This window comes from Centruroides sculpturatus, unplaced genomic scaffold, assembly GCF_000671375.1.
Source record: "Centruroides sculpturatus isolate CEXI.00-Female unplaced genomic scaffold, Cexi_2.0 scaffold1056, whole genome shotgun sequence".
Lineage (NCBI taxonomy): Eukaryota > Metazoa > Arthropoda > Arachnida > Scorpiones > Buthidae > Centruroides > Centruroides sculpturatus.
The window spans coordinates 52,617-68,026 of NW_019385297.1; the positions used below are offsets into that span (position 1 = coordinate 52,617).

General features: G+C 26.9%; 1 protein-coding gene across 3 annotated transcripts in view; it reads left to right on the plus strand.

Annotated features, from left to right (window-relative positions):
- Positions 1 to 15,410, plus strand: part of LOC111637320 (putative deoxyribonuclease TATDN1) — a 42,098-nt gene that overhangs the window by 15,642 nt on the left and 11,046 nt on the right. For 2 of the 3 annotated variants that reach the window (XM_023382799.1, XM_023382798.1), the window contains exons 2-6: positions 2,436 to 2,552; positions 5,957 to 6,051; positions 10,570 to 10,633; positions 12,161 to 12,307; positions 14,589 to 14,631. In XM_023382799.1, coding sequence (XP_023238567.1) covers positions 2,498 to 2,552; positions 5,957 to 6,051; positions 10,570 to 10,633; positions 12,161 to 12,307; positions 14,589 to 14,631 — 404 coding nt within the window. In that variant the 5' untranslated portion in view covers positions 2,436 to 2,497. Of the gene's footprint in view, positions 1 to 2,165; positions 2,210 to 2,435; positions 2,553 to 5,956; positions 6,052 to 10,569; positions 10,634 to 12,160; positions 12,308 to 14,588; positions 14,632 to 15,410 lie in introns of all 3 variants that reach the window. The other variant, XM_023382800.1, reaches the window with a different exon arrangement.

A 15,410-nucleotide genomic window follows, 5' to 3' on the forward strand; every position in this document is an offset into this window, starting at 1 on the left:
AATAAAACACAATACTAGTGTTTACTATGCCAGTATTGTAATATTATTATTAAATTGGCACCTAATGCCTATCTCTAGTACTAAATTACTGTATTTAATTATAAATATTAATAGTAATGGTAAAGTAGCTGGACTTAAATCTAGTAATCATTTGGTTTCATTAGTTTTGTTACAAGTGTTTTTATAATTCTTACTTTGCAATCCAATTGACAAATCGGAAATAGATCTCTATTTCTGATCTAAATAAGCATTAAATAATAATTAAAAAGAAATGGAAAATAAGTTTTTTTTATAATGAGACTATTTAAATACAGGAAATTTTCATTAATTCGAAATTTAAGGGTTGAAGTAAATGTGACTTTGAATTATTGAATTTCAGATTATCTGAGATTTACATATTTCTGTACAATATGCCAAATGTATTTGATGTAATTTATTAAGGAAATGGAGTGTGGTACATATACAGATTGCTGGTTAATAATAATAATAATATAAATTAACTGCAGGTAAATAGCACATGTCCATGAGAACCTCACAGGTTGTCAGATAGATTTTATAAAAGAGTAAGGCGAAATTTCTCAAAATATAGTTCAAATTAAGCCCTACGATTATCTCAATCTGTTAGTTGTAGCCCAAGATTGCAGTCCTGAAACCCAGCTGTGTTTTATGAAATAAGAGAAAAAAGGATAGTCCACAAGTAAGGTGACAACCGAAAATGTATTACGTACTGTAAAAGCAAAGCCATATTGACCAGATTAGAGTTGTTCTTAGTCTATTGTCTTATCACATGGAGACACTTCAATCTAAATGAATGATTTAACATACACCTGTCACAGTTTAGACAGAATTTTCATTTTGAATTTAGAAGTAGCCGTATTTTGTACTAACTGAATTCCTTAACATGTTAATCTCTATATTCCTGGCTGGAACAAAAGTACAGTTACAAACTAACAGGATTTCAAACTATTTGAGTTCGAACTAATGAAGATTTCCTGTAGTATACAAGCTTGTAATGTTTGTAATTGCTAAAATGGAAACCTGTATCAAATATAGCTTGAATAATTCATGCATATGATCAGTTCTCTAGAATTAATACATAATTATTCAAGTTATTTTAAGTCTAGCCTTTTTTGTTTGCTGTCAGTTTGCTACAGTTTTAGGTCATTCATTAATTGAACCTCTAATCATTTCTTTCTAGTCTATTAACTTCTCTGCCAGTTGAGTACAGGTATACCTCGACTTACGTCGTTTCGAGTTACATCGTTCCCGATTATACGTCGTTTGTCAAAAAAGTATATGGAAAAATAAAAATCAAGTTTAAGTCATTTTATTCGACTTTACGTCTGTCCGCCACAAATATTGAAGTCGTAATATCACTAGAAAAGCATTTAAAGCACATAAAATCATATTAAAATATATACATTTACAAGTATGTACTGTATTTACAGTACCTGCATTTGTAAATTTAGATGACTTTTTTCTGTACTATATTAAAAACTAAAATTTATTTGTTTGTAAGCTTAAAATAGATCCTTATTAACCATATATTATTAAAAATGCATTAATAAATAAAATACAGAACCGGGAATGGTAATTTATGGTTTAGCCTAGTGACAAGTAGATTCGACTTACGTCGCCTCTCCTGGAACCAATTACTGACATAAGGCGAGGTATACCTGTATTAGACTTTCTTGTCATGTTTTTTTTTTTTTCTAAAAGAACTTGGTATAATTTCAGTTCAATTACTAGTAGTTCTGCTTCTTAAATTAGTTCAATCTCTAAGATATTTCTAATTGCAAGAAATATAAAGTTAAGCTTACAAGCAAACAAATAATCAATTTCCTATGCTCTTCAACTCTCTCTATTGGTTTAGGCAAAATGCCAATATGCTGAAATGGCCTTTATATCTCCTTATTGAAAACTGAGATTAAGTAAACTTTCATTTCATTAGATTTATGTTGAAGAAAATATAACTCTTAGTCATAACTAAGAGTAAGTCAGACAAAAATAATATTTGGCAAAATTTTCTATATAAGCTTTAATGAAAATTAGATTATATTTTTTTTAATAATTATTATAATTTGAATATATTTTGAATATTTCACTGTTGGTTGTAATCATGAATTATATTTAAAATGGAACATTTATTTACTTTTATATCATAGAAAAAGAAGTAACTTGCATAATTAGGAATACTGATTATTAACTGGTTAGTATGTTAAATGTTAAATTTATTTGAAGTGTTTAAAAAAATTCACAAATTCAGTTTCTAACATTTAAAAATGAATAAATATTTTACTCTTACAAGTTAGTACAGTAAACATTCCAAAACATTTTAAGCTTGTATAGTAAACTGATTACCATAAGATATACTGTAAAAATAAAATTCAATAATAATTAAAATTGTAATTGTATTGTATGAAATTCTATTGTAGGTGCTGTTTCAAATTTCAATTTATCCAGTAATTTTGTGTGATTGATATTATAAGAATTAACTATGGCCCTTGCAGCTGTTAGAAGAAAATTTATTGACATCGGAGCAAACTTGACAGGTGAGTTTATTATAAGATATAAAAAACAAGATTTTTTATTTTATATAATATGTTTGAAAAATTGCACTTTTTTGAATATCAAAGTGAAATAGTAATATATTAAAAAATATTTTTTTTAAAAGTTTAATGATGAAGTTTTCATGAATGGAAAGATTAAAAGTGTGCATTAATAAAAAAAAAAAGTAAATTTAATAAAATATCTTTGAAACATTGCTTATTTTCTGAAATTTTAAAAGCATTGTTTTTAGTCTTGTTTGAGAGATAATTAGTGTTTTCAAATTAACTTACATTTTTGAAGCTTAAAAGATTATTCTTTTAAATTTAATTACATGTGATTTTTTGGATTACATAGATATGATTACTTATTGTCATCTAGGAGAGTTTTATATTTTCTTAGTCTTATAAATTGATGGTCTGTAGTTTAATCAAGCTTCTATGTGAATAATTAAAGTTTCAGATAAAGACATTATAATCTTATTCAAGAATTAGCATTTTTTTACTTAACCATCTTTCAATTTCAACACAAAATATAAACAATAAACTGCAGATGACATCTCAAAATAGGAAGGAGAAGACTCTAGAACTAATTTTAAAATATGTAGAAGAAAGCTATAACGTTAATTATAGAAAGAAAATAATAATAATAATTGTAAAGCACTGTAAAAAATTATTCTGAGAAAATAATCATTCTTTTGACAGAACTTTTTAAGCTCTTAATATATTTGCCTCTATTATATGGGGAATAATTTCTGTGTTTTTGTTATAAATTTCTTACTTTTGTCATATTTGTGTTTGATATCTTCAATTAATGTGAATTGATTTCAACAAATTTTAACACTTTCTGACATGAATATCAAAACTATTATAATGTTCTAGATACATAACAATTTTTTCTTTAGCTTACTCTCATAAATAGATTATGTAATACTAATAAAATTGTTTTAGAATAATATAATTGTATTTTCTTACATCAATTTTAGTCCTATAATTGTGCAGTTTTACAATATTCTGATTATTAGTTACATTACAAACATTTTATTAAGCAAATTTAATTAGTGAACGTCCAACTCAGAACTTTACACCATAATTAAATGAATATAATCAAGACTGTTAGTTGAGGAAACTCAATTATTTTTTATTACAGTAATAAAAAATAATTGAGTTTGTTACAACTTATCACTGTTTACTCATTTAATTTAATTTAATCTGATCATGGAGCAATGTGCTAAATATGTTCTTTGGAATGTAAACTTTGAGAGTATTGTTCCTATATTACAGCAAGAACTATTATTTTCAAGTAACATTGAATGATGTGTTGACGTGTATGGCAGAGATTGTCAACTTCAAGGAAACTTTGACAGCAAAGTAGCCTAAAAGGAAGGTCCGGTCATGAAAGATTCTGGAACACATGAAGTTAATAAATGGTGGTTACCAAAGAATTTTTGGACAGACTGTGTCTTCAATTTATTTACAAAAAATTACCATCTGACGAAATTATACAACTAAATTTTATTTTTAGTTTTAATAATTTGGTAATTATAAAAAACAACTAATTAAAAAGCTAGAGAAGCAATAGCATATGTGCATAGTAAGCTAAATGCTGTTTTATTTTGTCTTTATGCCATACTTAAAGGGATGTGAGGGCTTCATTAGAAGTTGTGAAAAATTCTTTATATACCCACCACATTCATTTGCCAGTATAAGTCTTTTATAAACCACCAAAGTCAGTCATGTATATATATATATACAGTCGACCCCCCTATAAGACAGTAGATACGTTCCATTCTTTAGGAATCCGATTTCTTACGAGTCCTTCCAATCACAGCCTGATACGTATCAAGTTTACGGACTACGGCTGTTTGAAAGGTTTTCTTCCATAAAATTAATCGATTCTAGACTAATCCAACTCAACATTTCCAAAATACATATATTTTTTTTGGAAATAATCCATATAAACTACGCTATAAAGAAAAAATTGTAGGATTACTTACCGAGTGTGCACCATTCGACATCGCCATTGCTCAAGCTTGTTTTCGTCGCGGAACAGCTCAGCAAACCGCGGCCGATTTCTAATAACTTATTTTTCTGCGAAAACTTCGTTGAACTTTGGAGACATCATTAATATAAATAATTTTAATCGCCGTTGAATAAGAAATGTTTCTTTCACAAGAAATGTATAAAATTACAGTACTGTATTAGACTTACGGTACCTAATTTACATACTGTACAGACGATAGTTAGCGTAAAATCTCCGTAGCGTGGCGCCACGCTAGACGGCGGAAATTATATATTTAATTATAACAAAGTTACAATAAGTTAATATATAATTATATATACAGTACCTAATTTATATATAATTAATATATAATTATATGTACAGTACCTAATTTATATATAATACTGTACAGACGATAGTAATCTCTCCGTAACGTGGTGCTTGACAGCGCGGAAAGTAGTTCGGCTGCCCGATGATGTTTTACGTAATTATAGAAGTTTTTTTTACCGTTTTTTACGGATACCGTCGCAATTTTTTCGCTGTCTTATAGGAATCGTAATTATAGGAACCCGTTTTATAGGGGTCTACTGTATATATTTTAGTTCTCTCTCATCTTCTGTATTCCAATAATTGTTTGCATATTTTTAGTCTGATCAATGAAAGATGAATTTTTCAAAAACATTTTTGATGAGTGGTTTGTCAGTCTCATTGATGATTAAGATAACAGCTTAACTGCCTACCTCTGGCCAAATTACTTAATTCTTCAATAATTAATTAGCTGTAATGTAGCTCAATTCAATAAGAATCTGGCTATTTGTTTGAATAATTAAATTATCAGGTTGCTTGTACATGTTATTAAATCTGGGGCCATATTCTGGTCATTGTCTCTGGTCTCTCGTCTCTCACAAGCCGGTCGCTGATTGGCTAATCCAAATGATTAGCCAATCAGCGACCGGCTTGTGAGAGATGAGAGAGCAGAGACAGTGACCAGAATATGGCCCCTGGATTATATAGGAACTATAACTGTGCTAATTGTTAAATAATCCAGATTTAAGCCTTTAGCTAATTAAAATATCAGACTTATATAATTTTAACTTTTCAAAATGAAATTGATATTGTTATCAAAAGAAGTAAACAGATTAATATTATATTGAAATATTATGCTAATATTGATATTGACTGATGTATCTTGTAAATTACATGTTTAAAAAGGAAAATTTGATATGCTTTGTATAAAATATTAAAATAATATAAGAACAAGAAATTAAGTAATTGAATGAAAAACTACAATACATAAGCAATCACTTTTTATTTCATTTGCAAAATAAGTGTAAATAAGTTATAAAATGAATGAATTTCTTTAAAGTATGTTGTTATAAAAAATTTGAATGTTTTTTTTTTTTAATAGATCCTATGTTCCGAGGAATTTACAATGGTTCAAGAAAACATATGGATGATTTGCATGAAGTATTGAAGAGAGGTGTTGCAAATGGCCTTGAAAAAGTACTTATTTAATTATTCAGTTTATTAGACATTGTTTTAAGTAAAAGTTATTAAACAAAAATACAGTATAGATAAAAAATTATTGTATGTATAATATATCTGTAATACGTGTGTATCTTTTTTTATGTATGTGTGTGTAGTGTTAAATGTTTATATGTGTAATAGTAAGTCTTTAGGTGCAGTTGCAACAATTGAATGTACTAGCACAGGTAGAAGAAGATAACTAATATGAGCTTAAATTGAAGTCTAATGATGAAAATGACAAATTGGATGGGAGGAAAAACATTTCAATGAAGAGGAAGTGATGTGTGTTCACAAAAATCAAGTTTTGAAGGGTACTTTGATAGACTATATCCTACATAAGCAAAGAAACTTGCCAAAAAGCAGTGACTTGATGATTAGGGATGTAGAAAATTGGATTGTTTATATTTTCAGAGATGGAGTGCTTCACATCGAAAAGTGGATTAGTGACTCATGATTTGCAATGTTGCTTGGGTAGAGTAATCTTCAAAAGTTCATTTGTGGTAAGGTTCTGCAAAAAAAATTGTAGTAAATGAAGAAAAAAGTACTTCTTAGAAAATTCTCAAAAGTAATTTAAGTCTGTTGGTGTTGCAATTGTAACTTATCACTCATAACCTATATGATTTTTAATGTGTAAGATGTCCTAGTCTTAGTATGATGATATTATAAGATGAATACTCAAAAATTGACAGTCCAGTATTAGAGAAAATGACTTAAACTTTTGAGAGCAGGAAGAGTTGATATGAAATCAATTGATGTATTCACAAGCTGATGAATTATTCTCATTATAAATCTACATGATACCAACAAGAGAAATACTCATGTCAAAAATAGTTGGATTTATCCAGTTTGTTACTGGTGTGAAAAGAAATGAATGAAAGAAGTGAAAATAAATAAGAAACTGGAAAGTGATTTTTATTTGTGTAGCAAAATTTGTTCATACTAAGAAGTATAAAAAGCAGAAATTTTCAACATGTTGAACTGGCAGAGCAATTTGCTCAATGGGAAAATTCATCAGAAATGTCATCACATGTTATATACTATTCACTCTACTTTTTTCATTCCCTGGCAATTAGCTGTGAACTAACCTGAAGTGAATACATAATTTACTTTTGCACTTCCTTCAATAATTGCTTAAAATTTTTCCACTTTAAAATGAATAGCACATAACGAAAAAGAGTGTAGAGTACTAAAAATATGATGTATAAGTGCAAAGTCATGTAAATGAAAAATGTATAATGGAATGGAGAAATTATTATGCAGAAAATATGTAATGTATAATTGCAAAAAATGTACAACTGAGAAATGTGTAAATGGGGTTTCACTATATATAGCTTGTACTAGAATGGATCTGGGCTTTAGGACCTATATAGGGCATGAATCAACTGCTAAAAATTTTCAGTAAGTTATTTGGTAAGAAGTCTATTTGTACATATTCCTTACTTAACAACTGCTCACGTAATGACTTTTTGCTATAATGTCTTTTGAAAAGTTATACCACTTTTTGGGCAATGATTCCAGGTTTTTTTTTTTTTTTTGTATTAGGACTTTTTAATAAATATATATATTGTATACTGGCACAATGAAGTGACTTTTCTTCAACACTAGGCAAGTTTCAATCTTTATTCAGCTAACTGAATAAAGATTGAAACTTGCCTAGTGTTGAAGAAAAGTCACTTCATTGTGCCAGTATACAATACATAAATACAACACGGTTTCGACAACAACAACAAATATATATATGTTTATTTATTTATAAAAAATCCCTAATACAAAAGAAACCTGGAATCATTGTCGGAAAAGTGGTATAACTTTTCAAAAGTCATAGAATAAAGTAGTAAATATTCACTAATTTATTCTAAAATAGACAATAAAATGCTTTTTGTGCATATGGGTAAATTCTATACTTTCAAAGTGTATATTTATTCTTTATTTAGCCAATAAAGGAATTTTTAAAGTAAAATTTGAGTGTTATAACGATAAGCTTGGAATTAATTAAAAAATAGGAAGAAAATGATGCAGAAAGAAGAGAGAATGAGAAAAGTTGCAATAATTAAACAAAAGATTAAAAGGATATCACTCCACAAACAATGAATTTTTTAATGGTAATTTTGAAACCATGTCAGTAATTTATTTTAATTCAAACACAAATTATTTATCGTATTCATACAGACACTTGGCAAATCACAGAATTAAATTTTATTTAGTTGATTTAATTCTGTGATTTGCCAAGTGTCTGTATGAATACGATAAATAATTTGTGTTTGAATTAAAATCAACTAAATAAAATTTAATTCTGTGATTTGCCAAGTGTCTGTATGAATACGATAAATAATTTGTGTTTGAATTAAAAAATTTTTTTTTAATGAAAAAATACTGTCTTTAATGAAGTGGCTGATACAAAAAGTAAAGATTTTGGTTCTTGTAAGAGAGTCAGGGTTTTAGAAAATTGAGATGATATTGATGAATTTTTGCAAACCTTGATGAAGATATGTGAACTTGAATACAAATGTGAGTTCTCTGATGGTAAAGAAGAAAAAGCAAAGAAAACTATGGACACTGCTAAGATGAAATAAATTATGGGGCAAGAAACATTGTCCATAATTTTATTGATAATTATAGATCCAAACATGCCATTGCATATGTTTTGTCTCCAAGAAGATATATGTATAGCTGGATGGCTGAGAAGTTAAGGTGTAAACTTATTTCTTTGGGAAATCTAAATATAAGTCTGGCATATAAGTCTGGCAAGTCAAAAAAACAGGAATTTTAAGGGGATGGTCTGTTTAAAAAATGTTGAATCCCATTCCTTACCACTCAGCCACCCCATTGTACACCTAGTCAAACTCAGTGGGTCTGATTGAAGGATTACTTAGAGCCCACAGGACAATAAAAGTAAAAAGAAAAACAATGCATAAATGTAAACTGTGAGAAAGGAAACAAAGTTTTATCTTGAATTTCTTCAACTCAGAAATATTTTCAATCTAAAAGAGTTAAGACCACTTGGTAGTCTAGAATGATATAATAAACACTTCAATCATAAGCCTTAAACTGTATTCCAATGAGTTTCATATTTGAATTATATCTTCACTTGAATGCAATTTAAGGTGTTTATTTCCAATTTTTGGGATCTATCAAAGCCTTTCATATCTGAAATTTTTTATGTGAAAGTATCAATAAAAAGAAAATTATTATCAAGTATATCAGATTTAGACATGGAATCAGAAGGTAAATAGATCACTTGACTATACACAACTTTCTAGAGAATGATTTCCTTGATCTCCTTTATCTTCATTATATTATATCTTTTGTTCAAACTGTATTTATTTACATTCAGGTTGTTATTTATTACTATTAATTGATTTATTTTTCAATCTGACAATTCGTTGGTTATCTTTGAGATTGAATGGTCAGTTTGCATTATAATTTTTCCCATTGAAATTAACAGGATTTGCATGTTTATTTTACAACATTATGCTTTGCAATAGAGTTTTCAGGAATGAATTAGACATTAAGTGAGGAATAGCTGTATTCAAACTAATATCAACATCTTTAATAAAATGTTAATAGTTTATGTAGCGTAGTATCACTACAAAACTGGCACATATGATATGTAACAGTAATTAATAAATAACTATTAGCCTTCTGGCCTTATTGTTATGATTTCAGATTTATCACACACCTTTCTGATTTTTATTCATTAATGCATGATGTCCCAGAATGCACTTTGGCTTATTCAACAGCCCTCTTTATATGTATATTGTATTTTCATTTATTAGATTCTTTTATATGTTTTTAATTATAATACCATGTTGTCAAGATATATATATATAATCCAGCTGAAAATGGCTGTTGAATAAGCTGAAATGCATTCCAGGACATTATGCATTAATGAATAAAAATTGGAAATGTGTATGATGAATCTGTAATCATAATAATAAGGCCAGCAAACTTGTATTTATTTATTACTAATTAATAGACAATAAGAGATTAGAATGTTATATTCTGCCATTTGTATTAGTGATACAAATAAATGATTTGGAGGATTATTTATTTTCATCACTAATACAAATAAATAGCAAATGGCACTACCAGCTTCTAAACTATGGATTGGTTGCATTGTTGACATTATGTTATGTACTTTATGTTAAACAAGTTGACCAAACATAAGCTTTGCATAAGCATAGTTGGAAATATTTATGAAGACCTGCTGAAGTTACAGTAAGCAGAATGCTGTCCCCATTCATTTTCCATTTTGTGATAAAAATTTGCATTTTATAACCATGGTGTAAGTTGACTCCTTGTTTTGGAGAGTTATTTTATGTGCCAAATTTATACTGGTAGTAATTTTTATAGACTACATTACAGATCAGTTAAAATATTTGTGATATATATTAAATAAATTAAGCTTTTTTTATTTCTTTTGTTACAAGAATATTTAAAATTGTGTTTTATTTTAACTAATATTATTATAATTGTTGTTATTATTTTTTTAAGATTATTGTAACTGGTGGCAGTTTAGAAGATAGCAGATCAGCCTTAGAATTAGCAAAAACTTGTGGTATGTAATTCCATTTCACTATTTATATTAAACTAGCTGTTACCCGCAACTTTTGCAAGCAAACCCCATTTATATTCAGTATTTCATCAACCATAGTAATTGTTATATAACACCTACCACTGAGAATCAAACAAACTGTTTTCAATTTGATCAATTTTCTGGAATGTTTACAATCGTTTTATAAATGAACCAATATGCAATAACAAATTTGATTTTAATGGCTTGAACATTTGGTTAAAAATAGAAATATATAAAAATATTTATAACAATGTTTGAAATGTTATCAATTTAATACACCTAAGTACTCAATGAAGACTAAATGTAGTTGAAAACAAAAAATCGCATCTGAAATAGTACAGTAAAAGCCCATTCTTCAGGTTAAGCCTTAATGCTCTCCCCCCCACAGGAGAATTTCAAAAAATTCCTTCTTAGAGTGTGTTTTCATGACGTATCCTAACTGTGTACCAAATTTTACTAAGTTCAGCGGTTTGCTCTGGGCGACAATGAATCAGTCAGTCAGTCAGGACAAATAATTTTATATATTTAGATTGCAACCAGAATTTTTTAAACTTCGTAACTAATTGTTGTTTTATACAGTATAATAGTCATATTTAATTATTGTTAATTTTTGTAACTGTTTTATTTGAATTAATATGAAATTCTGAATTGGTATAATTTTGTAGACATTAATAGTAAATACAGCATTTACTTATTAAAATTAATGTTTTTTTAGTGAAAAAGGGATTTGTGTATTTGCTTTATTTTGTAACTTACATTTTAAAATATAAAGAAATTTAAATAAATAGGCTTTTTAAAACAATTAACTTTTAAAATTCTCTAACAAAGTTTCAAATCACATTATATGAATACATCTTTTTCAAAAACTAAGTATGAGAAATGAAAGAAATGCAGTTATTTATAAAAAAAAAAAAATATTAGCAGATGAGCTAGGTGTTGCTTGGACAAAAAATAACAACAGCAAAGATTAAAATTATTAGATTATTTCATACTTCTAACCCTTCTACTATATTATATTATAGTATTTGATTTATATTTATGAAGGTTATCTTATGTAAGAGTTTATCATACCGAGTGCCCAATCTAACATTTTAAAAAAATTTTTAATTGTGTACATTAGAGGAATAAAGAATTTTTTAAATGTATTAGATTGGGTACTTAGTGCAATAAACCCTTACATAAGATGACCTGTATAGTTATATAGCTGATCTTACCTATTTTCACCAGGTGCGAGAATTAGGTCCCCACTCTTCTGAGGCTAATTAGAGAATATTTTTACAGGTTTAAAAATATGTTTGATTTCCCATAAAAACACAAAAACTGCATCTAAAATAGTATAGTAGAAGCTGAGTTCTTTAGAGTAATCCTTAACCTTATAAAAAGTTGAATTGCCCAGATTATGTATGCTATATAAATTCTACAGTAAATATTATGATAATTTTTATATAAGGTTGATGTTTAATGTTTAATAATTTATAACTCTGATAATTATATTTAATTTACATGTAGATATGTTATACTCTACTGTGGGATGTCATCCAACTAGATGTTTGGAATTTGAAGCTTGTGGTGATCCTGGAGGTTATTTACAGCAACTTAAACTATTGGCATTAGAAAATAGACATAAAGTTGTTGCTGTTGGAGAATGTGGATTAGGTATTTATTTTTATAAATATCATAAACTATAAAATGATAAATTTTATATTAAAAAATTATGCTAAATTAAAATAATTGTTATTATTAGATAACAGTTATTTTAATTTAGCATAATTATTTTTCTGTTTAAATTAACATAATTTTTACCATGGACTTCTGATTATCTAAACAAACTGGGAGTAATAAATGGTTAGATTAATGAAAATGTTAGATAATATGGAAGTGTTAATTGAAGTGCTGTATAAATATGAAATAAAATTGTGTATTTCCAAGATCGTGTCTTCCTTTATTTGATTTTTTTTCTCATTACTAGGTGCATTAATAGACACAAGACATTTTACATCATCTTTATTGTGAATCTTCTATAGGCTGATACGCATTTCAAGCAAAGGCCCCTCATCCATTGGCATGACATCCAGAATTTTCTTTAGGTTGTGTTGATACACACATATTTTTTCGTTTAAAATTATGTGTTTACAGTTAAAATCGTTAAAATATCATTGCAGTTTAAATTATATTTATGATTTTAATTTACAATTACAGTGAAGGTTTCATTGTTTGACATCTAGCATTTTCCAGCATATACTCTTGACATCTGTGTTAACATACATGAAATAAAATTTTTATTACAGATTTACTTGCTTACTTTTTTATCCCTAGCTGAACCATTGCTATTTTTAACCTTTTATTTTAGAATTACATTTTTTACTTCCTATGTTTTTTAAACGATAAAATTATATTAAAGGTAAATACAAGTATTACAACTTGGAAAATAGAATATGATCACAATACAAGTATATACTATATTAAAATTAATTACTAGTGCAGACAAATATATAATGCTACATCCATGGAAGTATTCAATGAACTGATGAGCAGAACAGCAATGGAGTGGCAAAGTAATATACAATCATGCACAGCCCAACATTAAAATATCATAATGGTGGATAACTGAAAATTGGATAATTATTTTCCAATAATTGTTGTGTTTTGTCTGTTTATTTCTTTAGAGTATAATTCTGATTTAAAATAATTTCAATGATAGTTTGAGAAATTTATATGCAACTAATTTCCAGAATTTTTACTTTCAATTTCATAACATTATAAATTTCAATTTTCTAATTGAAAGATTATAAGTATCATTTGTATGTGTTGTTATATATATATAATTATGCTAAATTAAAATAACTGTTTGTTTTATATATATACATATATATATATATATATGTTATTTTAATGTAGCATAATTATTTTTCTGTTTAAATTAATGTAATTTTTACCATAGACTTCTGATTATCTGAACAAAATGGTGTAATATATATATATATATATTACACACAGTAAGGCTCTGCCTTCCACAACCAATATATTCCAATATCTCACATCTAAGTTGAAAATCAGATAAAATAGCAAATCGTACAAAGTATTTCCTATAATGACATACTTATCACACTTTTTTTTTATATAAATAAGTCAAATAAACATTACATTAACAATAAATATAGATGATACTGTAAATCATAAAAATAAGTTTTAAAATATTTTTAAGTAGACTTTTCTTTCCTTGCTAAAATCTAAAATTTTAATTTTATATCTAAAGTACACCACACTTTACAGCCTTTTTTTGACTTCTTACCAAAATTATCAGCATTACTATTCTTGCATTTTTGAAGACATGTTTGCAAAGTAATTAGCATAAATGAAACAAAGAGAAACTGATATATACTGACACAATGTGTTGCAAGTGAAAAATCCAGACAAACACTAATGCAAATCCCAGTATTTAGTGCAAAACAAAGAAATGAGTCCAAATAATGCTTTTTCCAGAATGAGCATGACTGAGCGAGATACTGTGACACTTCATCAGCTTAAGAAATGGCAAGGATTTAACATGCAATTAAGATCTTTTCTGAAACTGCATGTGATGAGTCCATAATAGTGTTTTACAGTGATATTTTATATATATATATATAATAACACTGTAAAACACTATATATATATATATATATATATTAATTACAGAAGAGATAAATAAACTTGCAATAGCATTTTAGAACCAAAATTAAATAATTTGTAGAAATAATACAGCATCATCAAAAAAGTAATTGGATATTCTCACTATATATTAGATGTATAATTCAGGAGACAGGAATCATTTTAAGTACATTATCACAATTATTAATTGCAGAAAATTTATAAACAAAATATTTTATTTTCATAAAATTAAATGCTTTTTATGCCTTCAATAAAATTTTGTTAATTATAAATTTATTTAATTTAGACTATGACCGAATGGAATTTTGTCCTAAAGAAACCCAGCTGCGGTGAGTATCTATTCTGTATTTATCATAAAAATGTAACTAATAGAATCTTAACTACAATACCTTAAAGTTTTTAATTTTTTTATTGTTTTTTAATATAAAAAAATTATTCTTAATATCTTCATAAGTAAGTACAGGCATTTCAATATTACTATATTTAAAAACTAAATTGATGACTTGCTGTCATCTATTTATGACAATTTATATCAACAGTATGATTAGAAACAAAATTTATTACTAATCTGGTAAATTATATACTACAAAATAATTTTCAGTTTTACCTAGAGACTTTATTAATGGTAGGAAGAATTTTATATCATATACTAAATTTGATACAGCTGTGACATTTATTGTTAACTATAATACTGAGATAATTATATTAATTTCTTTCCATGTACACATGTATTGTACTGTACATGTATATGTAAATATAAATGATACTGTAAAACATAAAATTACTACATAAAGTGAACTGTTTGAATGTAGATCTCATTTGTCTTAGTTAAATTGCTGTTTTTGTTTCTTCCAGATTGCTTAAAGCTTCACTTTGAATTAGAATGTAAATATTTATTTTTAAAGAGAATATATCAAATTGTTGTCAGAACATTTTTATGTATAATTTAATTTATTTACAATATTATAGGATGAGAAAAAGCATTATTTTGTTTATGGTATAATTATTTAGATACCTGTCCTCATATGAACAATTTCATATTATATTAAGAAAAAAGATTTTCTAAATTTATGCATGGAAATTAAGATAGGATGTTTTAAGACAAGAT